Source organism: Microtus pennsylvanicus, chromosome 14 (assembly GCF_037038515.1).
Source record: "Microtus pennsylvanicus isolate mMicPen1 chromosome 14, mMicPen1.hap1, whole genome shotgun sequence".
Taxonomy (NCBI): domain Eukaryota; kingdom Metazoa; phylum Chordata; class Mammalia; order Rodentia; family Cricetidae; genus Microtus; species Microtus pennsylvanicus.
In genome coordinates, this window is record NC_134592.1 from 9,083,300 (window position 1) to 9,108,968 (window position 25,669).

The window sequence follows — 25,669 nt, forward strand, 5'->3', positions numbered from 1 at the left end:
AGCTAGGGCCCTGGCATGGCCCCGGGGAATGTGGAGAGCAAGGGGGTGCACAGAACTCAGCCCCGGAGCAGCATTCTCTCTGGAGCTCCAAGGACCAGAGCTGTGAGCCCCTCAGGCTCCAAAGCCAGACCTCCCACCTCCTGCTTGGCTTCCTTTCCGAAAGGAAATTGACATCTTGGGCGCACGCGAGAAGAGTTCTTCTAAACCCACAAGCACAGGCCCTTCACCAAACCCCAGTGCATCCACTTCTTGAGTACACGCTGGGTAGGACAAAGGTGACTTTATGGGATCTGAGGCAGGTCCTCTGCCCCATTACACTGCAAAAGGAAGCCCCAGCAAAGCACCCACCCTTCTTTGTATTAGTAGCACATCCATCACTGCTTTAATTAAAACAAGAGACATTTATTGAAAGCACCATGAGCCACCAGGCCCCATGCTTCTAAGCACATTGCAGCTGCCTCACAACAGCCCTGTGAGGTAGGAATCTGAGTCCGTCTCATAGATGTGGACTCAACAGGGAAGGTTCAACAGCTCAAGCCCCACCCCTGAGTCTCAGGGTCCACGGACAGGGGTCAAGGCCACATGCCTGACCCCAGGTCAGCGCAGTTCACCAGTCAGTAGGTGGGTCTCTCTACTCAAAGGGAGGCCTGGGTCCAGTGTCTTGGCTCCAGCATGTCCCAGAGGAAATGTGCAAGGCGTCCCCGTGGCTGTGGAGGCTGAGAGAGACACAGCTGCAGATGAAGACCATCTGCCACCCATCCCCGTGGCTGACAAGAGTTTTCATGCACCAGGCAGGCAAGGGACTGGAGGGGACAAGGTAGTCCTGTGCTCAGAAAGCCTGAGCTATGTAGAAGGTCCGACTTCTGGGCAGCCATGGGGGCGGGGCAACACCTAGCCACCAGCTCCTGCCCTCACTAACCCATTCTAGGATTTTTCATCTTTCTCTCCCCACCCCAAGTCATCTAGCCAGCTGACCAGCTACTAAACGTCAGTGGTTTTCCAAAGACTCCAGCTTTGCCCTCTGGGAGGGTCTTCTAAATATTTCTCCTGAGGTCTACTTATACATCAATGTCCCCTGAAAAAAACTACTGAACCTTAAAAACTTAAAAGTAAGCCTTTCCCTCCATCTATGACTCTCCAGAGCTTGGTCGATACTACCCTCCGGCCCTCCACTCTAGTTTCAGAAACCTGGGTACATCTATACCCAATATTCACGGCCACCTCCACACCAGCCAGTGTGGGGGGTCGCAGACATGCACACCTCCTCTGCATACCAAGCAACCAAACACTCATTATCACATAAAGAATCACACTGAATCCCACAGTGACCACATCAGGTTATTTCTAAGTTAAAGCAAACAGCCAAGGCCACATGGTCAGCGAGGGACTAGGGTAGACTGAAGCCCTGACCTTGATTCTCATGAGCCACCATAGGATGGGGCTCCTGGCCATTCCCAAAGTAGTCACCAAAGACTCCATTTGTGCAGGTAGGGAAATTGAGGCTCGGAAAGGTTTGGGTAACCTGTTCAAGGTTCTGCCAGTAAAAAAGAACCCTAGGTCCAAAGCCGAAATGGGCAAGACCCTTGGACCCCTACCCCTACCTCTGTACCAATGGAATATATTCTGCAGAAAATAAGAAACCAGGGCCTGGGATCCAATCTCCTCTACCCCCAATCTGCCAGGTGCTCAAGGCTGGACCCCAAACTTCTCAAACAACTTTCAAGTCAATGCTTATTGTCACCAATGTTGGGGACAAAGGCTTTAGGGATGAAATAGCCTCCTTTCATCCAAAGAGAGAGGGACCTCTAAGAAGATATGGGCACAACCAAGTCGTCTCTAGAATTTGGGAATTGCCAAACCAATCCTTTTGTGAATCAAAACATCAATGAGGACATTTTAGCCCACAAAAGTTTTAGTCTAGAAATAAACATCTCCAAAGCTGTGCTTCCACCAGGAGGGACCCTCCTGTGGCTGATTAGACAAGGAGCATCTTCAGGGCTTCTGAAGATTTCATGAAGGAGACCTCCTTCTATCTGCCCATTCACATCTACTTAGGCCTTCCTTACTTCATCATGAAGCAATTACGCACGACTAGTACAAGAGGCAGGGTGACATTGAGTTGGAATATATTCAGAGTTTGGAATTCAAGGATAGCTTAGCCAAAATTTAAATGGTCCCTGTTTGACAGGCCTCTGATTTCCCCTTTGTTACCTTCAAAGGACACAAGCTACCTAATAGGGTCACCCATAAGCCCATCCTGCAAGGGAGCTCAAGCCCCATCTGAGACCAGGCACCTACAGACTCAAAATTACCTGAACAAAGAGCCCTACCTACCTATCCCTATTATGGGACCCAAGAACACAACACAAGATGGACAGCAATGGCCACATCGCAGGTCCCTGAACACAGCCTGAGGCAGACAGAATCAGGATCTTGGCAGAGCATATGATGGGGCAAAGGCATGGAGAACAGAGGGAACGATGAAAATGTGGGGTCCTGCACCCAGAGGACACAGTGGCAACACCAAGGGCATACTGGCAGCCAGGGCTGAGATACCAGGGCTTTGAAAGCCAGAAGCAAAGAGAAACTCAGAGGAGGATAAGGCTTCTGTGGAGTGGGATGAAGAGTGAAGGGGAGAAGAGAATATTGTTCCCCCAGATTCCCAGGATGAGGATTGGGAATGGAATTCAGTGGTATGCAAAGGCCTGGGTAGGAGGTGAACCAAAATCCCGGCCTGTTGCTGACCAGACCACCATGGAACTGGGAGACCCAAGGGTGGGGGCGGTGCCTCCTCCTCAGTCCTCCCTTCATGCCTTACCCTGTCAGGAAACTCCTGGGTGGGACAGGGATAGAAGCAGAACGGAGGCCATGGTGAGTACATGCCAGGGTTAGGAAGGGGGCAAGCCTGAGAAACTAGGTGAGGCTTTGCTTGGTGGGGTGGGAAGGGTTATTCCCTGACTCTCTACTCTATCTTTTCAAAGAATGGGACCAGTCTGGGGACAGCAGTGCAGTGTGTAAGAAACCTGAGCTAGGCCAAAAGCAGGGATGGATATGGGGAAAACTAATTTCTTTATCTCCTGGCAAAGAAAGAAAAGGGTACAGAGTAGACACTCAGGCCTAACAGCAAAAATGAAGGAAGGCATAAAAAAAAAAAAAGATGCCATTATTTGGAAGCCCCTCTGTTGGCTTTTGGTTCTTGCCACTGGCCCAGGGTATATGCGCACGCAGAAGCACAAGCTTACAAAAGCATCTCCCAGCAGATACCACCCCTCAGAGCACCCCCAAATCACAGTGGCCCAGCCAGCCTTGGCCTGCATATAACCAGCAACAGCAGCCACTATGATGGAAAGGGAGGGGCAGGAACCACAGAGGAATGTAGAAGCCAACGTGCACTAACCACACAAGCATTTGACCTGGACCACACAACCAGCCACTCACAGCCCACTTCACACACTGGATCGACTGTTGGAAATGTAACCTCAGCTTCAGGTCCACACCGACTCTTTATTCAGGGACTACTCACAAAGTAATAGGTTATGACTTTGAGCCAACCCCATCCGTCCACCATTCCTGGTGACGGTCCACATGTACATCACACTGTGCTGGTGGCCTGGCCCTGGACCCTCACAACAACCCTGTGAGGTAGGCTTTCCAGTAACACACACCTGAGAGAAAAGAAGACTACGGGTTGCAGTGGCAGGGAACCTCATACAGTGCAAGGCCCTACCAGGTGACACCTGGGGTGAATCTAAAAGAAACAGACTCTCGCCAGAAAGCTGACATTCCTTTACTTGGCAAGGGCACTGTGCAAAAGCATACTACAATACAACAGGGTTTAGTTAACAGGTTGAGAAGACAGAAGTACAAAGAGTGATTAGATTCCAATACGTTATCCATTCACCACAAACCTCTCTATGCGACCATAAACGTCTGCCCTGGGCTGGGTTACAGTTTTGTTAGCTGCCTATCTATCTACAAAGACAAAACAGAAGAAGGTAGGTGAGCCCCTACCCCTGGCCAGACACTGTGGCAGGCACCAGGTCTCAGGCAGTTTGGCCTGCTGCTGTTGGTAGGAGGACACATTGGGAAGGGGACAATGATCTACCAGACCATGTCAAATACTCTCCCAGTAACAGACTTTTGGACAGACTTTGGAAAGGGATGAAGTTAGGTGCCATATACAGGCCTGACTCAGAGGCATGGTCCTCAGTCAGTGACTCCAAGGCATCCTCAACCATTCAAAGAGGTGTGGATGTGTCTGAGGGGGGAGCAAGAGCAGAGGTACTACCTAAAGACTCCCCTAACCCATGCTGTGAAACTTCCTAGTTTATATGAAAATAGCACATATGAAAATATGTGAAAATAGCAATATTTTATATGAAAATAGCACATCCGTTGATCAAAAAAAAAAACCCCAAAAAAATACTTCCCACTATACCAGAGCAAGGCCACTCCCACCCCCAAGGGCTAGGGTTCCCAGTGTTCTGTCACACCCCCAGAGACACATACACTGCCTTCTAGAGGCATAAAAAGTCCAGTTACACCAATCCTCACAACATCCCTGAGAGTTGGTGCCACAGTCCCCACCACAGAAGGCACTCCAGCTCTCAGAGAAGAGCCACAGCACAATTTGTCCAGCTCCAGGTCCTGGCTTTGATGATACCTACTCCTTCCAGGTCCGAAGTCAGCCCTCCCCTGCAGACAGCTGGAGAAAGTTTCCCCCTAGCCTGGGACCCACTCAAATGCACAGGGCTGAGATGAAGGCCTGCAAAGGGCCATGTGCCTTGCCCACCTGGGTCTGCGAATGGACTGCTCAGAAAGAGCCCCTGCCTAGGGCACAATCCTTGTTACCTGTTCAAGCAATCACCTCCTGCAATTTGTTCTAAAAAGAGCCGAGCATTAGCTGAGCTCCAAAGTGGCTGGAACGACTCTCAGATCATCCCTGCAGAAGATCGGAGTGTCTCACCGTCTTTAAAGCCTGCTCGCAGCCAGGACCAACTGCTTAGTGCAAATGTCCACTCCCCATTGGGCCTCTTAAGGATATGGGCTATGATTTCTGAGCACCCAGGGAATGCAGTTTGCTGATTACTAATCAACCTAGTTTTGTAAGGAAGAAAGTTGAAGGAAGCAATCAAGCTCGCAACAGAACTCAGACCTAAAGTTTGACATGCAATCAACGAGCTCTCTTTATTGGACACACAAACATGGCTTCCTTACAAATGCCCATATTTTTTTTTCTTCCAAAGGGAAGTAGTGGAGGAAGTCCTTGTGAGCCAGCTCTAGTATAGCACTAGCTAATTTTTTAAGATGCTTGCTGACTACAAGAGAATGAATGAAGGAGTGAAGGAATGTGCACATGAGTTACAACCAGTGCCACCTGGTGGAAGAAGCTGCAAGGCTGAAGGCAAAGCTCATGACAGGGACCATGCACCAGGCAGGGTGAAGCCTGGGGAGGCAGCTCTGCTTATGGTGGGAACCTGACCCTCTGAGATCACAGGAGAGGTGTGTGATGTGTGAGAAGCATCATGGAGAAAAAGCTGTGGTAATGGGATCCAGCTGGGACGTGCTCAGAGCAGTGACCTAGGAGTTGGAGGCTATGACAGGGGGGTTGCTTCATGACTACAGCCCATGGTGCCACACAGCTTGCCTTGGGATAAGAGGGTTGCTTTTAGGAGAGGGAGGGGCCCAAAGCACCAAGTTAAGAGATGGAGGCCCAATGCATGGATGGATAGATGCTAGATGGATGACTATATGGATGGATACATGGATGGATGGATGCATGGATGGATGCAAGATGGATGCAAGATGGACGGATGGACAGATAGATGGATAGATGGATGGAAAGATGGATATGGTAGATGAATAGATGGATGGATGGATGGATGGATGGATATGGTGGATGAATAGATGGATGGATGGATGGATGGATGGATGGATGGATGGATGGATGGATGGATGGATATGGTGGGTGGATGGATGGATGGATGGATGGATGGATGGATGGATGGATGGATATGGTGGATGGGTAGATGGATGGATGAATGGGTGGATGCATGGATGAATGGGTGGATGGATGGATAAATGGGTGGATGGATGGATGCTGGATAGATGACGAGTAAATGTGTGGATGGATTAAAGTCATGTTGAAAATCACCACTGGGTTCCCAAGCTTTATGTTGAGGTAAGCATGGGGTGAGAGGGTTGAACACAGGCAGACATGCTAAGTGCTATAGTAGAGGGGTACCCGAGTGTTCCTGAAGGCAGGGATGAGCTCTCTTTGAGTACACTCCCTAACCAAATGGCAGTAACTGCTCTGTAAGGAGGTCATGAGAAGAGCAGAGACCACAGGATGGCCTTGCTCCCAGGACTAAACCTGAGGTGGTTCACACCAGTCCTGAACTGAATTTCCCAAGCATTCCTCAAAGTCCACAAATGCCATTGAGGCACAAGTGTAGAGCTAAGGGATGTGTGCAGACACAGCATAGAACACTAAGAACACAATTCCTGTAAGAACTGGTTTCAGAGTCTGCACTCCTAGAAGAATAGGAGGATAGGCGGGAAGGCAGTCCATCACTCAGTGGGACAAGATATAGGACTGCTAAACCACAAGAGGTGCACAGGACAGATGAGAGATCCTAAGCTGAAAGCCATGGGACACCCAGATGCAAGCCTCAAAATGTCCCCTCCCTGCCAGTGGAAGATATAACTGTCCCTTTTCCCCAGGGTAAGCAAATTCTAAAGTCAAAATCTGACATGGACCACCTCACACCACACTATAGATGCCTATGAAAGTCCCTTTCCAAGAGGATTGCCTCCAGAGAGAGATGCCCTCACCTAACATAAGGATACCCCTGATGGATCTCCTTAAGAAGCCATGACCCACTGGACTTGGACAAACAGTTCACAGAAGATTAAGATACAATATGTCAACAAACATGGGTGAAAGTATTCAGCCTTCATTAGTAATTAGAACAAGCTTTAAAACACATGAAAGCATTAACAGAGAAAAAGCTAACAGATATCTTAAACACTAATACATCACCTTAAATACTTATACATCATTGATGAAATACTATAGACCTTCTCAAATCAATCAATAGCCATACAGACACCCCTAACCTTTCATCCAGGAAGCTCAGCCACAGAGAATCCATTCATTCACCCACTCACTCGTTCATTCATTCACTAATTCACTCATCCATCCTCTCATCTGCCACCAATCACTCTGTCACTCATACCTGTCTGCCCTTACATACACACACACACACACACACACACACACACACACACACACACACACACACACACACAGAGCAAGCATTCATATACATTCTACAAGAGATACAGAGGTCAGCCCCAGAAGATCCTTGCCCTGAGCGGGCTCACAGTCTAACAGAAAGAGGGATGCAACATGAAAGATGGAGGCCATGGAAAGAACTAGATATAGAGAAGTACTTGAAAAGGCTGGAAAAGCTGGTCATGCAAAGCCGTTAGTCGTGATGTCATTTGTGACATAAACAAAGAGATGATCGTGCACCAGCAATGGTCAGATGGATAGACCATGATGTCATAGCCATTCAGTGGACCCCCAAACAGGGAGGTGAGAGAGACTGTGGAGCAAAGAAAATATGGACAAGATGTTCATTGTCACAGATGGGAAACAACAGAAAAGTAGAAAATGCCAATGAGACTTTTTAAAAAAATGGTCATTAAAAAGAAAAAAAGAGTTCATAGGAGAAGAATTTGGAAAGCAGAAAGATGAAGCACATGAAGGGAGGAATGAGGGGGTGCTTCCCCCTGCTCTGAGTTACACATCTTTACACTGACACCTTCAACTGAGAAAATACCAGGGGCTTTGGCCCACCTGTCCCAAGGATGGGCTGGAGGTCATGGGGGAGCCTAGGAGAGCTGTAGGTCCCCATATCATCAGGGGAAGACTTGTGTGGTGTGCATGAGTATCAATCAGAAGACAAAATTTGCCTTGTTTTATCATGTTGGAAGAAAGAAATGTCTAAGCTAGCCCTGAACAGGCAGAGGTGCTGGGTCCATGACTTGGGAGCACATGCAGACCATCCTCCCTGCCCATGTACTGTCCTGGGGAGCTCTACTCTGACTCCCGGAACCCCAGAACTTGAGACCCTTGCAATTTTGGATCCAATTAAGAGTCAAGGACTCCAAACAGCTGAATTTCCACTTCATTAGTCCCAAGGTGACACAGCAAAGTCACCTACCTAAGCCCTTATGCCCTCCAAGGCAACAGTGGGTCCCAATGGCCCAAAGTAACCCAGGATGCTCCCTCCAAGCTCCTGCCATGTTGAAACAAAGCCTCCCTAGAGAGCCAGTCCATGCTGCCATGTCACTGCCTTCAGCCTGTCGCCACTATGTGGCCTTGCCCTTCTCCTCACCCAACCCCAACTCTGCCTCACCCAACGCCTGCCCAACTCTGTAGCGCCTGCATAGAAGTCACAGGCATGCAAAGGCCCACCCGGCCTCCTCCTTCCGAGCATCTCCACCCACCCCTCTCATCTCACAGGGTCACTTGGGCTTCTCTGGGCAATCTTCAGGAGCCAGGTCAGCAGGTGTTCCCAGGGAGGATAAGTGCCGTGGCAGAGCCTGGAACCCCAGATTCTGATAGAGCAGGCCAACAGACCCCTGCGGCCCCAGCTCCACGTCAGGCCCACGTGACATTGCTCACGTGGCCCAGGCACGTGGTGCTGGGGGCACAGAAGGTGGCTTCTGACACGTGAAGTCCCTGTCTTCCATGATTGGAGGCTGTTGCCATCTATCCAGGGCCTACACTTAAAAGCTAAAAGTGGAGGGAGCGCCCATCTTCCTTCTTCAGCCAGCTCCCTCCAGCACATCCTGCCTGCAATCCTAGAGACTGTAGGGGAACTCTTTGTCCTGGGGCCCTTCTTCCTTTTTCGCCTCTCTGACCTCCAACAGCTCAGGGGTAGCAGCAGCCCTGCCCACTCCACCTGCCATGCCCTCTTTCAGCTGGGCCTGCACATGGCTCTGACCAGATCCCGCTTGCCATAGCCCATCCGTCTACCCTGTTCCCGGGTCTGCACATGCTCCCTGGATCCCGCCAAGCTATTCCTCTCCTGCCTGGGCACTTGGTAAGAACCAATTTTTTTTTCATGTCCCCAGTAGGAATTAAGAAGCCAAAGGGGGTTATGACTTCGTTTTAATTGAAAGACACAAGCACACAACATACAACTGTGCATATCTGGTCCATAACAGAGAAAGAAAAATGAACAGAAGCAGAGAGTCCCAGGGGGACACCAGAACAAACAACTCTCCGAGTCTCCCCGACGCAGCCCATGGGGGCAAGCGAGAAGACAGTTTCAACATACAGTACAACGAAGGCGCTTTTTGCTGGTTACAGAACATATCTTTCAACATCCTAGAAGACAGGCCTTGAAACGGGCTCCAGGGGTGGCATGTCTAGGAGCTGGGACCCAAGATCATGTCTGAAAGCCCAGGATGAAGCAGCTGCCAAGAACCGTGCACTGAGATGGAATAGCGCCCCCTGGGTACATCTCAGAGAGCTGCAAGAACAAGCACCCTAGTGCTTCTTGGAGCTCAGGACTTCCAGGTCCCCCTCACCGCTCTGCACCAGACCCCAGATGTGACTCACAGGCAAGATGATATGCAACAGGCAAGGCCTCCTGCCCCCTGCCCTCCTCCTGCCCCTTGGTTGGCAAAGCCCCCTCATAGAAGGCTCACAAGAAATCCTTGTCCAGGGAGGGGTCAAGATACCCACTGGGTTTCACATTCAACCATCTGCAGGGCCCGGGCCTAAACCCTTCCCACCTATCCATATCTATGGATAGGGCACTGTGCAAGAATGTATCTTCAGGGTGAGGAAATGACAGACGATGAAATGGCCCACACAACCAGGAAATGGCAATGGTGGTCCAAACCTTCCTCAGTGAGCTGCCCCCAGCCAGTTAGGCTGTGTGGAAATGGTGGGTGGTTGGCCAATAGCTATCCATTACCAATCTCAATCATTGCCCAGCACAGGCTACCTCCTCCTTTTCCTTGCCTTTACCCTCTCCTTTTCCTTCTATATTTTTGTCCTCTTCTCCTCATTCACAAAAACCTTCATAAGATTTGATCCCTTTGGGGACACCAATGGCACAGCTTTAAATGAACCATAATCGTCAGATCTCTGAAGCCCTCTCTTTGCAAATCCCTCTTTCTTTTTTTTCCAAGTTGTTTTCATTTCTTTCCTATTCCTTCCCCCAAATTTTCTGCTGTCTTTTACTGTTCCTGATGGTCTCATTTTTATCAGCCCGGGTGTGCAGAATGGAACAAGGCACGCCCAGCCCAGCCGGAGCCTCCACCCTGTCTCCCATGTCTCTCTTCCTGTCCTTGTCCTTCTTGTATCTTAGTTTGAGTTTTTTTCACCTATTAATTTCCTGTGAATATAATTGTATTATTCAAAATCCCACGTGCAGAACAAACATCGCCTCCCTCATGTATCTGTGCTTGCAATCTTCTTCCCAGTGTCTGCTCACCTTTTACTGTTATTTATGGCCCTCCACTGCATGTATTTTATTACAAGGGAAGGTGCTTCCTTGTTTGGGGGCCGTGGTGGTCTTGGATTTTTCACACGTCCTTTGAAAGGTGTAATGTATTTATCTGTTTAAGGACTATGCATGGGAACTCATTACCGTTTCTGTCCCGACAGCCTCTCTTAATCACCCATTTATCATGTTGCTTGTTTTATTATCTTTCTCTCCTTTTTGCATCCTTTTTTTAAATTCTCTCCATTCTCTCTCCCCGTAAGAACCTGGGACTGGATTACCTCATCGATCTTTAGGATTAATGAGACCCTCATCGCTAATCCTCAAGCATCTCTCTCTTGTGAGGCTCCCCATATTGCTTCCTCTCTTACTCGTTTCTCATTTCCTCCTCTTTCATTTTCTCTCCTTGTGCCTTTTCCCTTCTCCCCTTCTCCTTTGCATCTTTTTACTAAGGGACCTCAGGTGCCCAGCATAAGATGAGCAAAACTCCCATGGGCAGCTCCTTCCTGGCTGCTCTGGCCATTTCCATTTCTAATTCAGTCATTCGTGTACCCATTCATTCTTTCTGTCACTCTTTTATTTCAATATTTATTCTTTTATTTATGGACCTCAGGTGCAGAGATTTAGATTAAGCATGATCTGAGGGTCCCAAGCCTTCTCGGTATGGGTCTGCCTGCAGCTCTTTTGTTCTTTAATTCCTTGTGCTGACGCTTTGGTTCGGGGGACATTTAGTTATCTCAAGAGCCCAGTTTTGAATTAATCATAATTCTTGCTGCCTCTCTCTCCCTCTCAACCCTGTATGGCCCTCTCAGGCACATGTCTCCATGTATATTCATTTATGCCCTCACCTTTTCATTGTGTCTGTCTGTCCTGTCTCTATTCTATATTCCTTTGCACAGTCTTAGTTATTACACAGTTTCTAGTGCAGCATCGGTTCTCGCTCTTCAACTTGCTTCTTTTCAATATTTGTTTTTTTTTAAATGGGTAAGTCTCCACTCCTATTATTTAACACACTCAACAGATAATATGTATTCATCGTATTTAAATACTTAGCCAATAACTGCTTTTTCTCCTATGTGTTTGTCCATCTAAATTTTTTTTCAACCTTTTTTTCCTCCCTCTTCTAATTTATCTACCTCTTTGTTCCCCCTCCATCACCATTATCACCATTATCATCGTCGTCATTTACAACATCGGGGGCCATAATTGTGTTCTTTGTATTTGCTTTTCTGCGCGGAGATGGAACCCAGAGCTTGGCACATGCTAGCAACAGCTCCATCCCTGAGCCGCACCCCAGCCCAGGGCCTCAATTTTGAATTAATATGGATGACTTGTGTTAAACAAGCCCTCTCTCCTAGACATAATTGTTCCACTTGTTATCTTCTGTGCGTCTTTTCATTTTTCCCCCATCTTATTGTTACTTCCTCCACTCTTTCGCCCTTTTATCCTCCGGGAGAGCAGATGACCCTTGGGCTCTGCAGCGCCCTCCCCCTTAGAGTGAATGCCAATCTTTTTTCTCATTCATTCATTGGTGCACTCAGCCATCCATTCGGTCTTTCTTTCTATTTCAATGCTGGTTTCTACCCTTCCAGAGGGCAGGTGCGCCTAATTGGATACATCATAATCTCCTATTAATGGGCCTCCCCTCCACAGCCCCATTGAAGCCCTCCCTAACATATTGATGCCTGAAAGGTCTCTTGGCTGGGTGGGTCATTGTCCATCACAGAAACACAGATGGGAATTAACCAGTCTGCTGGCCCAGCCTTTCGTCCCATCCTGAGCAGGGCTCTGTCTTCTATCTGTATTCATCTACCAATCTGGGGGCACATTGTTACCTTTTCTTCTTGAGATAGAATTTACATTTCTTGCCTGGCCCTGCTCCGCATTGTCTTTCTCAGCTACATAAGCTGCTGGACAAGAGCCACCTAAAAAGTCCTTCTGTGACCTGCACAGCCCCCTGCCTCCTTCTCTTGTTCATGCATTCACATCTCCACCCTGCCTTCCTGCTTTCTTTCCTTCTGTCTCTGCTAGTAGAATTAGGTGTTCAGATTTTGAATCCTAGCTTAGCTCTCCCATGAAGCTACTCATCTGGCTGCCTAATGAATTGTTTCTTCTTTTTTTTCTTTCTATACTACCGCTCTGCCTTTTTACCACTTTCTATGTGTCCTGGCTTCCTCCCTTACTGTCCCTTACCCCCTGTGGGGCCAGGGTGCCCAGATGAGATTAACTAAGCAGCACCCTGATACCAACTCATCGGGGGTCTCCAAGCATCGTCCCGCATCCCCTTGCGTTGCTGCTGCTGTTTATCCTTTTCTATTTGTTTTCTTTCTTTCCTGCCTCTTTTTCTCTTGGATCCCATCATCATCCAACTGTTCATATTAAGGGGCCTTGGAACCTTGGTGTTGGTTTAGAAAGTTCCACGTCTCCTTCCTTCTTTTATTTAAGATTCCTTCTTTAATTAAAAATGTCTTAGGCCCATGCTGATCCGATACCCATTTGTATGGGGTCCTATAGACATATTGGCGTGGCACTTTATTAATTCATATATTGTTTGCCTAGGACCAAAGAAACTGAATGACGGCTGTGTGTGCCTATCCTGACTTGCTCACCTCATTTCTATACCTGTTTGATTCTCCCCCCGTCTAAATGTGTGTTATATGATGTAACACGCACCAGGGAGACAGCCTCCAGACACAAAACCCGGAGCATTCACGCCCTCTTGGACCTTCCTACTTCCTCCCACCAAGTTAACCACCGGAGTATGCAAACCCATAGCCCAGAAACAAACACAAATGGCAGATGTGGAGCAAACACAGCATATGTTCTTTTAGCACCAGATTCTCCCAGGGCTCACCCCTAGACATACAAGCAGCAGAATCGAGACTAGGGCCCCCCTTCCCCAAACCCCTTTGGCAGGGTAGACACTTCCCCTTCTGCCCCTCTGGGCCCCAGTGAATGGCCATCCCCATGAGAAACCTGTTTCAAGACCCCAGAATACATCAAGACACAAACATGGTACAGTCTTCCCGGTGGGAAACGACAGAACAGAGTTCATTTGTAAATAGATGGCTTTGTCTACAGCAATATAAAAATATTTTGGCCTTTCAAGACAGATACAAAAGAAAGTCCCCATTACCATCCCCAAGTGTCTCAGTCCCAAACAATAAAGAACTTGAAGAGGTTTAGATGGAAACTTTGAAGACAGAAAACCTGCCCATTATGTTTTCCAGACATTTCCAGGGGGTGAGTTCAGGTCATGGAGGCTTGAAGCCTATTTGAGAAGCTGGTCCCTCGGTCTGCATTTTCTCCTCAGCCCTTTGAAGGCCCCAACTCACAAGGGCGCTTCCATCCTAGTCAGTACAAGAGCCAGAGGGAGATGCCACAATGAAAGGCCCATTCATTTGGAAGAGTGAAAAAGAAAAAAAAATTCTTTGGGGGTCCCACACTTGAAGCTGCCTATAGAATTCTTTTGAGACAGACAGAACACAAGGCGGATGGAGGCTCCCATCTTACAACACAAGCACCAGGTCAGCCCTCCACTTGGCTCACTGGGCAACCCCCCCCCACCTCCATCTGCACAGGCTGCAGCTTGCCTGACAGGGTACTTTGGGCAGAACCCCCATCCCAACAGCCCCAAGTATGCTCATTCTAATCTAGCGACTTACGATTTACAGTTGGAGGGTCCTGGAGGCATGTGTCCGTGTCCGTGTGTCCAGGGTCCCACGCAGGATTCTGGGTGATGACTTTGGCTAGAATCAGAAAGCTTGCAGTCACAGGATAGAACCTCACCCAGGTCAGGAAGTACGAGAAGGTGGGTGGCAGAGGGTGGCACCTATGCCAGACGCAAGGATAGCTTAAGGTAGGAACTCTCTCGGCTTCTACAAACTTGAAGTCCACGGAAGCAAGCATCTCTGTTCAACCTACTCACTCCATGCTTATTCTCTTACCAGTTACCTAAGCACAGATGGGGCAGGTTACCGAGAGCCCTGGTACTAGACTACGTGGGGGGCTCTGGGCTGCTATTTGGAAAGCAAAGCTTTATGGCCACTGTACCTAAGAGACACAAACTGATACCTAAGTGCAGTAGCCCAGTCCTCCCCAGCAGGGAAAACACTGAAAACACCCTAAAGGTAGGGCACAGGTTATGCCCTGGGACGAGTCAGTGGGCCAGCAAGACTCAGTATGGGCCAAGCTGGATAGAGGGCCCTGTGGCAACTGGGCAGCCACCTCCACACTAACCATGCCATAGGAATACAGCAAACCCTGTGGAACACCAGAATGCCCTGTCTTTACAAGGCGAGGATTAGAGTCAGACTCGAGATAAAAGTTCGAAATACACAGAGACAACTAACAAAGCCCATAGGAAGTATGCCATATGACAGCCTCAGGACAGGGACTTTGTCTACTACTCGTGTGTCCATACTACCACGGAGCGGGGAACAAATGTGCAGTGTGAACACAAGACGGTAACAAAATGGGAACAAAGATTGTGCACATTTTCTCTCTGTATTTTTTATTTTAATTTTATTTTTAAGATAGGCTCTGGCGTAGCCCAGTCCAGCCTCAAATTTGCTTTTTAAAAAAAAAATGACCTTGGGTTTCTGACCCTCCCGCCTCTACCTTCTAAGTGCTGAGATTATAGACATGCGCCATCATACATGACTCTATGCTGTGCTGGGGATTGAACCCTAGAGCTTCTGAAATGCTGGAGCTATATCCCAGCCCCAATAATCAGGGCCTTGATTGTCTACAAACTCAAAACTGTTTAAAGAAAAAAAAATGACTTGTTAAATCAAACATGTTTTAAATGAGTTAATTTTTAAAATGTGTTACTAGATTCTGGCCAAGGTTAGATAGACAAAAGGGGGCCTGCATGGCTGAAGTGGGGGGTCAGGATGGGAGCAGGAGGACAAACGACTCTTCCAAGCCCCTTTGGGGACACATGGAAGGAAGCAAATGCCACAGAGGATGAGTGTGCGAGGCTGGAGGCTCCTGGAGTTAAAACGACCATGAGGTGACTGAGCATGGCAGGAGCTCTGGGATGTCACAGGCCACAGGACCTGGGAAACACCTAGGCTGCCAGGTACCTGCCCTGCTAGTCCCAAGAGATTTAGAAAGGAGGAAGCCCTGTCTCTCCCTACCCTATCCTTACTTCAGCCTCCATAGACAGGCTCCCCTACTCTTACCCTCCATTCCCAAACAAACAGAGCTGAAGCACCCCAAACCCCGTGTGCAGGGACACACCTGGTATCTCTAAGCCTCCTGCAAACCGGTTGCTTCTCTGACTTGTGCTTCCCAAACATAACCTCCTCATAACTGCTCAATTCTGTGACTTAAAAAGAAGAATTCACAAGAAGATCTGGGTGACCTTGGAATTATCTGTCTATCCAACCATTTACTATATACTACACACGCCTATCCCCATGAGCCCTGCATGGCTGGGGTGGTCACTCATCATAACCCTGGTCCCTAGGTGACAATGAGACTCCAGACCAAGAACACACAGCAAGACCAAAGATGCTGCTATTTCCTTGCAAGAACATCAACTGGGGCCTTTGCCCTGCTACCTGTTTCAGTCTGCTTTGTTTTTAATGGCAGTGGAGTAATCAGAAGCAGCCCAGGGCATCTGGGTTTTTTCTTGCCTCTCCTCCAGGCCCCTGTGGACCCTTGGTGCGCCTGACTGTCCTTAATGAACTCAGCACGCAGACCCCAGGCTGCTATGCTAGCACGTAACCCTGGCAAAGTCGTGCCTTGGTTTAAAAGCTGCGTGTACCAGCTCCAGGTCCACCGTGATGTATTAATAACACAGTGCGGGGCTGGAATCTTAACAAATGTCAGAAAAGCTGCAGAGATGAGTCACTGTCTGGAGCCAAAGGTAAAAATAAGACCTAACAGAGTCCACAGGAGCCATTGTCACACGTGTTTGATGGAAAAAGTCTTAAGTGCAAGCACTGAGCTCACGACACACATAGAAAGTGGTGGTGGGCACACTAAGTGTAGCCCCCCCACAGCTTAACAGGATTAGGACATGCTAGCTCTGCATCTTGAATTTTTTCGTATTTTTTCTGAAAAGTTTCTTTCTTCCAAAGGCACACAGGACCTAATTGATCTAGCTTGTCTTTCGTACAATATCTTACTGATGTTTCAAACAGAGAAAACCGTCAAAGGACTATTTTTACTAAAATGTTGACTTCAAGAAATAGAGTCTGCAGTTACACAAATGATCGGCCTTCCCTGCTCCCTACCTGTTGGGAAAATACTACCCTCTTACAAGTCCCCCTGACAAATGTAAGCTCTTTGCAGAGCTCATTTCCTGTTCCTTTGTTGAGACCCAGGCCCTGGACATTACGGGCCCATTTATGAAAATGGGAGAGGTAATTGGGACATCTTTTGAAACCATGTCCCCTTCACTGCACCGGGCCCTCATCAGCCCTCTAATTTTCTTTGGTCGGGTTACAGAGGATGTTTATATATGCCTCTTCCTGGAATTTCACCTCTTTGCTTCAGGAGTGGGCAATTAGAGAGAATTAGGACCTATTTGGTACATGTTTACCCTTAATGGATAGAAAGGCTGAGGCAGCCTTGGGAACACAGTCTGCCAGTCTAATTGAAGCTGGCAATTTTTTGATTCCTTATTTCAGCTCGCAGGTATTGTAGCAACCAAGGTCACAAAACAAAAGCTGCAGTCCACCATGGTAATAAGGGGTGCAGACTGCCAGAGGTCTGTGAGCTACGGATCACCACGCTGAGGCCCAGAGACAGACAAACACGGAGATGAGGACACAAAGGATAGGCAGCAGTCCCACTCGCTTTCCCACAATTTGCTAACTCGGTGGCTTCTGCAAGAAGTTCTTCCCTGAGTGGGCCAGGATGCCAACAGGGGTGATGCCAAGTGCCTCTTGACCAAAAGGTGCACAATGAACCACTTGGGACGGCGCCACTGGGGCATACCCTACTGGCAGAGAAGCCATGGGTCTAATCTCACTACACAAGCCATGCTCTCTGGCCAGGGGAGGGGAAAAAAAAAAGGTTTCCCAGCCTGGCCTGTGGCATGTTCGTTTAAATAATTCCCTGCAGCAAGTAATCCCTTCACTACAGTCTATGTGGCAGCCTTAGAGACTTTCCCCCCAGTTCAAGAAATGGCCTCCAGTCTCCAAAAGCTGTCAGTGAGGAACTAGCTAAGGTCTGAGACCCTCTGACCACACTGGTCACTCAGGAACCCACAGTCAACTGTCCTGCAGCCAGGCAGAGTGAGACTAGACCCTCTGAAATCTCGAGCCCCTTCATCTCTGAAGCAGGGGACAGCAGACCTGAGGCCACCAAGGACCCTAGGGTGCTTAATTCCAAAGGCCTCAGATGACTACAGCCCTATACTCCCCGTCTTAAGGATGGAGAAGCGATGACCCCAAAGGCTGAAGTCAGCCACATCAATAGCAGGGTTGACAAGGGGCTGGATTCAAACATCCATTCTGAGCTCTGTCCTTTGACCATCTTGACAATTCCTAAGGAGCAGGGGGTGGTCTACCAGGAAGCTAAGAGAGACCTAAAGTGGCCAGCATGGCCCTCTGCATTCTCTTCTCTGGTCAGACAGGCCCTGTGCCTGTCTACTGCCTCCATACCTGCTGATTACATACGGTACACTTGGGCTCTGCTCTCATTTTACAGACAGAGAAACTGAGGTTCAGAAGCCATTAGTTACAAAGACACTAGCCATAACTGTGAACCAAGACTCCTCCTAGGTGGGACTTTTGCCTTGAGCTAATCTAGGGCAGTAGTGGGACAAACCCTTTGACAGGGGAGGTTGGTCTGTCTTCTTCCTCTCCTTGTCCCTAACCATACACACCCACTAAAATACCTCAACTCAATTTTAGATCCCTACCCCAGTTTCCTAACCCTGGAGGGAGGGCTGTCTCCGCACCTACAGACAACCCGGAGACCGTGCTGGAAGACAAAAAAGCCACACAGCTGTGGTCCCTGGGGGACAGCGAAGACGTGCTCAGTCTTTGGCCCTTCCACTGTCCTCTTTCCCCAACTTTCCATTCTGGAGCTCTATCCCTTGGCCCCATTCTGTCTCTAAAGCATCTTTTGGGCATTGGGCCCAGTATGATCAAATTCTTGCCTGTACTTATCTTATCCTTCTATCCCAAAAAAACTTATACAAACCTAGCCCTGGGATGGGCAAGCTCAAGGGTCCCCAAGGTCAGAGAGTGGGTGGATGGCTCATTGGTCCAACGCATACGCAAGCACACACACACAGAGACAGAGAGAGAGACAGACAGAGACAGAGAGACAGAGGGGAGGGCACACAGGCCCCTGGGGAACACACACACACACTCCATGTCGGGTAGGTAATTGAGGTTTTCTTCTTTTCATCTGAAAAAAGGGCACCTTCCATTGACAGGAGGCATTCACAGGACCTGGGAAACTCATTGGAGCTAGCTCTCCCAATTATCCCCAGGTGACTGTGCTCCACAGGGCTCCCCCACATTCCTTTCTGCCTGAGCTTTTGTTTCCAGCTGCAGAGGCCTGGGAGCTCCCAGGCTAAGAGTCTCCTCCTTAAGCCCTAGCCAAAGGCTCTATTCACTAAGAAAAGAGAAGGCCAACTCAAGGTGGTGGGGAGCCAGGCTCCAGTCCCACTCCCAGGCTAGGGGAGGGAAGACCTCACCGGCTGCAATTTTCTCTTAAGCCCAAAGAAATTAGAGAGCAATTAAGAAAGTCAAGAACTGGACCCTCCACCCCTGTTCTTGCCTTAATTAATTCCTCTCCCACACACAGCCTGCTTGAGTTGGAGGGGGGTGGGCACTGGCCTCCATCACCTGACACCTGCCCTACACATACACACAAACACACTGGATTTAGGGATGAAGCGAGCTGAGAAAACAAATGTGGACAATGCCCCTGAAAAGCTTGGCTAAAGTGACCAGACTTCCGAGGCAGGCCCTGAACACTAGACTCAGGGCCAGAGGATCCCAGAAAACACTAAACATTCCACATCAAAGATAGAAATCCAGGACCCCTCGTCTAATGCTTTTCTCCTCTGTAGCCCTGTTGCTGTGTTTCTAGGTACACAGGAGGAAACACCAGAGGCTCCTCATAGCCCTCCCACAAGGTATCCCTAACTCCCACCTGACTGACTTTTCTGTCACAGTGGCAACCATGCCTGCAACACAACGCCCGCTTTTCTCAGAAGACTAGAGAGCCTGAGGTGTCCGTGAGCGGCCAGGGTTTACTCAAGCAACACCCACCCAGTGTCTCTCTCCCTTTCAGAGATCCTGTGCTTGAAGTGGTCCCACTCGGAAAGACCCGGTTCTCCTAGAATTTTCCAGCTTCTCTAACCAGGGATGGGGGCCCAAGCCCTACTTCTTTCTTCTTTTGTCTGAGATGGGATGGGGCTCAAAGCAGAAGAGGAGGGGTTGGCTCTTGAAACTTATTCACAGCCTGTGAAATTCCAGTCTCTTGAGAAGAAACCACTCTCAGGAGAGCCGCCCCCCCCCCCCCAGCCCAGCTTTTCCAGCTTGGCTCCTTCATTGTCCTTCACTGTCTACTGCCCTTTACCCTTAAGGACCTTAATTTGTCTCCTTCTGTACTCCCTTTGTGTGACACCGTCTTCCTCCTCATTAGCCAGCTCATTAAAGGATGGGCAGACTGGCCTGCTTTGCTGTTGTTGTTTCTTCATTCTTTCTAAGAAGTCAGATTGCTCATAAAAAAGAACACATTTAAGCTACTTCATGTAGATGAGCAAATAAGAAACATATGTGTCCTGAGGCCCTCGCGTCCTGCCAGGTTTTGACACCATCTAGAGAAATGTACTTGCGAATGCATTTGGGCTTTGAATCGCACGTATCAGGAGCCCCGAAAACTACAGCTCCGACAAGCAGCTTGCAGGTGGGAATGCGGAGACAAGGGCGGTCCCTCCACAAGTAAAGCACAACTCCAGCATCCCTTTCCTGCCCACCCCAGGGGTAGATGGAGAGGCACTCCCACAAGAAACCAGCATCTTTTCCCACATTCTATCCATGGGGAGTACTAAGTGAGGGCTCCAGGGATCTAACTGCCTATTACCATAACGACTGACCAGAGACCACCTCCCATCTATCCACCAGATGACAAGGTCCACTCTGTTGGCAACTAGGGCCTCATTTCCACCCCTTGCTGCTCAGGAATTGCCCAAAGCATCCAAAAAGAGAGAGAGACTTTTCCTGATAAACACCTTTTTTTTTGATTCTCATAGTACTAACATCTCAGCACTTCCTAAGAGGCTATTCTGGGAGGCTGGTGGATTATATTAATTGAGAACCTGGTATATGCTTTTACTTTTTTTTAACCCTAAATCCCTAAAAGCTGTAGCTGCCTGAGACTTTGTTTCCACAGTCTGAAATATCAGGCAATCACAATGTGCATTCATATAAAACCTAGTCTTGATTAAATAACTTATTCCAGACTTCTGGGAGGGTAGGTAAGGATGGTTGCAGAAACTGGGAGTCTTCTAGGATAAGGGGGCATAGTGGTCTCATGGTTGGGTCTGTTTGGCATCTCCTCTAATGGACAAGCCCAGAGCCTCAAGCCCTTGGCTCAGCTCAGGCTAGCTACCCATTGGCTTTGTCTAAGCTCAGGATTTGATGCCCCCGGGAGCCAGCATCCTACCCTGAGCAAAGCTCGCCTCCAGCCCTCCTCGCTAGCCACGTCACCATGTTTGCAGGTCGCTCAGTAAATGCCAGCTACGGAGTAAATGTCACAAGAAAGAGCCTTCCTGGTGCCTTAGGCACACACTCCCTCCTCTCTACAGCCTGCTGGGCTCTCCGGAGAGGGAAGACAGTCAGGCAAAGGCCAGGCCTGGGTGCTGGGTCCCCTCGCAAACTGCCAGCTTTTATTTAATAATAAGATCCCGTCCTGTTTCCACTTCAGCGAGGAGAAAGGCAGAAGTGTAAAGAAGCTAGCTGTGAATCTCGTTTAAGGAGAGAATATCATGGGAGCTGCATTCAAAAGCAGAGATGCCAAGGGGAAGGCAAGGCTCACAAACAGGCTGACATTTGGGGAGCAGTCTTGAGGCAGAGACAAGGTGTTTGTTCAAGGCATCAAGAAGATAGCAAGAGGTCAAGGTCAGACCTGGACCCAGTCAGTGCTCCCAATGTCTCCCACTGCCCCAAGTGAAAAAAGCAGGACCACACTCCTCTCTGAGCCACTGTTCACTGTTCCACAGCCCTTTGTGTAAAGTATGGTCCTACCCTCCCCGCCATACAAGCCTTCAACATTCTACTATAAGTAAGAGAGCCACAGAGAAAAAAAAATGATGAAGCCTTCTGAATCTTCTCCACCATTACTGATTTTGTTATTGGGGGTGAGGAAAAGAAAGAAAATCTCTTTAAAACCACCATTTCATTAGAGGACATTGTCCAAGCCCCTTGTGCACAAGGTAGCAATTCTGCCAGGAAACAGCGTTGCCATGGCTGGAGGGAGGGCGGGAGACGTCTCCCACCCAAGGTGGATAACCACCTGTGTCCACATATCTGAGTGGGACAAAGGCTATAGGTATTGGTAGGAAAAAGCCAAAGGCTTAAGGATTCATACGGCGAACATGGTCAGTTGTTTTGATTGTGTGCCTACTGTGTGTTTTCCCCTGGCCATTCCTAGGAGCATAGACAATTGGTAGCCTGCCCCCACTTACCGTCTCTGGTCCCTGCTAGACAGCGGCCAGGATGGAGTGGCGACAGTCTCGGCTCCAAGCAGAGTCCAGGCATCCAGGCATCCAGGTTAATGTGAGAAGCTTGGTTAAGGTGCCCGCTCCATAGATTAAATGTACTCTTTGAGTGAAGAAGTGATGTCAGTGAATTCTAACGATGTTGTGTTTGTCGACGCAAAAGACTCACCCTGATCCAGGAGGGTGGCATGTCGTGAGGGCATGGGTCCTCCTGCTGAGCGCCGTGGGGTCCTCGCGCTGGGCGTCCTGGGGTCCTCGCGCTGGGCGTCCTGGGGTCCTCGCGCTGGGCGTCCTGGGGTCCTCGCGCTGAGCGTCCTGGGGTCCTCGCGCTGGGCGTCCTGGGGTCCTCGCGCTGGGCGTCCCGGGGTCCTCCGTCCTTTGCTCTTCAGCCAGCATGGCTGGTGCGCAATGCCAGCTTTGAGGAAAGGCAAAAAATTAGAATTTCTATAAAGTGAACAACCTGAAAAACAGAAAAGTTACCTGTACTCACACGCATGAAGACACGCAGCGGCCTCACCTGCTCTTCTGTGGAGATGGGCGGCTCGTAGAACCTGAGCATAACAGGAAATGGCACAGGAAGACGCGACAGGCCTGGATAGTAGCCCCCAAAACAACACCAGGTCAGCAAGGGGCCTAGGAGGGTGGAGCCATGGACTCTCAGGGACACAGTTGTGATACACGTGGGCAACACCCACCAGGGAACGACGACGACGATGATGGGTCTCCAGGGCCAGCGGAGTCATAAACCTGGTTTAAGCCCCTGATCACTCAGACCCTGGAAATCAGTCCCACCGGAGATGAAGAACCAGGCAGGGATTGTCCAACAGGCACCAGGAGGCTGCTGGCAACTGAGGTAACACTGAGTTGGGGGGCACAATGGGATTGGGGACCTGGTGGCAAGGCTAAGGGCAGCCTGTGGACCAGGTTAGCCACAGATGTGGGTTTAGCACGGGAAGCCAGCCCGTAAAGAGGAGGTACGAGTGGCTAAGACCAGAGGGAGAGGGTGGAGTAGGATGAGCCCAGGGACTGAGGCATAGGTTGGTGTTAGGGAAACATCATGAAGAAAGGCTATGCAAGCAGAATACCAAATGGGTGATGAACCCAGGCGCTGTAGAAGCAGGGGCGAGCCAGCAGGTAAAGAGCAGGTGGGCAGCCAGGCAGAGGCGGGGCCTGCACATGCTCTCTGAAGGCTCCTAGCATTGGGACACAGTCCCCAGCCGATAGCTGGGGACAAAAAGGCTGGACTGAGTCCCAGGGAGAGGAACAAACTGTGGAAAGGGCCCAAAAGCCTCAGACCCCCATCAAACTCTAGTGGGAGAGAGGGAGACCTGTGTGGCCAGGACCGGTGGCTCATCACAGCTGTTCCTTCTGCGTTTGCCTCAGCCCTAAGCTGCGGGGGCCAGTAGCCCATACTCAGCCATGAATGGGGAGGGAGGTAGAGAGGGGAGCAAAGCCCTGGGGGTGGGCAGGTCTCCGTGAAAGCGGAGCAGGCAAACCAGGCCCACCCCATGCCCTCCGAATGCCCTCTACGGAGCCAGAGACCTCGGCTCTGGCTCCCAGACAACCCCCCAGCTTGCCTTCCCTGGGAAGCAGAGGCCATCAAGGGACAAGCTAGGTGGCAGGTGCCAAGCCCAGGGCCAGGACCATGGGCACGCTCAGTTAGGATCAACTGTTGGATGACAGAGTGAACGCGTGGATGAATGCAGGTGCTCAACAACAGGACCCCTTCAAGGGGGGCCAAGACTAAGGCAGGTAGGGAGTAGGATCCCTTCAAAGGGGGCAGAGACTAGGGCAGGTAGCAGCTGCTCCCAAGTCCCGCGAGCCCCTATGCCCCCACCCTCCACCCTCCGCACCTTAGCTGCCCTGGTGTGAGAGTTGAGCCCGTCCATTCGTCCACCTGTCCCGCCATACATCCCACATACTCTTACTGAGCCCCACTATTTACCGGGTTGGTGCTGGGACACCCAGAGGAGGAGGGGGTGGCCTAGGGGCACCCCAAAAGGGCCAGATCCAAATGGGAGAGGGAGGGAGACAACAGAGGGAGGCTGAGACAGAGAATGGAGGAGGGGGATGGGCAGGAAAGGCAGAAAAAAAAAACAGTAGTTCTCGAAGAATGGGGGGCCAGGGCTTTTCCTGCCGCCTCCCTCCGTTCCTTGCCCTCATCTCCCTGGCGTCCTACTATATCCAGACTGATTCCATAGATGTTAAGGCCCCCAGAATACTCTAGGTCTCTGGGCCAACTCTGAAGCCAGTCTGGATGCCTGGGGTGGAAGCAGGGGAGGGGGGCTTCTATATCCACAGAAGCAACCTTGAGGGTCCCTAGAAGTAGAGTGGGGGTAAAAAGCTCACTATGCTCAAGCAGGTGGCTAGCTCGAATCCTCCCTTACAGGCAGCCTTCCAGAGCATTAGGGGGTGGTCGTGTTTAAATTGTTCGAGGCTGTTAAGTTTGGAGGTTCCTTACACAAAACCTCGATGGCCTAGGACTGTCAGACACTGGGCAAAGGCCCTAGCATATTCCCTAGTTTCTGAGATACTCCCAGACTCCTAGAATATCAAAAGTGGCTTCAGGGACCTATTATTTTACTAATGGATAGATACTTGAAATGGGGGACCCTGGAGACAGTGGAAGCAGTGCCAAATGTCTCCATATTGTGAAGAGGGGGCTTGTGTGTGGCTCTTGCAGAGGCCTCAGTAGTCACCCTGGTCCCTTAGTTTCAACTCCTTAATATACAAGGTGGCGACCTAATTTGGACCCTCAATGCTACAGAACCTTTAGCCAGTGTACCCACTGAGGGAAGGAGGGATGGAGTCCCCTCCATGGGGCCTGAAACAGGTCTGAAAATTGCTGGGGTGGGAGTGGGAAACTTGGCAGGAGGCTGGGTGGAAAGGGAAGAGTATGGTCAGTGTGGAGTAGCTCCTTCCTTGACAGCTACCTTCAACTTGCAGCCTCATTCAATGGGTCTTGCCCTGGGATCAGGGCTGAGATTCCAGTGAGGACGGAAGCCTACACACCAAGTATGGCTTAAGAACCCCAGGCCCCCTACCCCACAGCCACCAGATCAGTTCATTATGGGAATTGTGTGTTTTTTCCTTTGCACACAAAGAGGACTCCTTAGGATATCAATATTGGAGCCCGGTAGCTACCTCATTACTCTGCAGCCTTTCTCTTCTACAAGGCCCAAGATTAGCCCCATGTTCATTAAGGAGAAAGGGCAAAAGGTAGAATAAACCTTAAAGAAAAAAAAAACAGTTGGGGGCAGTGGTGGCTCTACACTGTGGACCAGCATTCCCTGAGACCCTTCTTGTACCTTGAGGACTTAATCATGAGTCCAGGAAGGCAACAGGTAGAGGCAGGAGGTACAGAGGTTAAACCTCAGAGGAACGCAATACCCTTGAATGGGGCAATGTGATAGGGAAGTTTCTTGGGGTTTGTCACTGGGTA

The 25,669-nt window shown here is 49.7% G+C and overlaps 1 protein-coding gene across 1 annotated transcript in view; it reads right to left on the reverse strand.

Moving 5' to 3' along the window:
* Positions 1 to 381: 381 nt before the first annotated feature.
* Positions 382 to 25,669, reverse strand: part of LOC142835222 (uncharacterized) — a 30,621-nt gene continuing 5,333 nt past the window's right edge. The window contains exons 6-9 of the mRNA XM_075948533.1: positions 22,745 to 22,818; positions 22,397 to 22,642; positions 14,195 to 14,278; positions 382 to 716 (exon numbers count right to left, since the gene is read on the reverse strand). Of these exons, the coding sequence (XP_075804648.1) occupies positions 598 to 716; positions 14,195 to 14,278; positions 22,397 to 22,642; positions 22,745 to 22,818 (523 nt within the window). The 3' untranslated portion in view covers positions 382 to 597. The remainder of the gene's footprint in view (positions 717 to 14,194; positions 14,279 to 22,396; positions 22,643 to 22,744; positions 22,819 to 25,669) is intronic.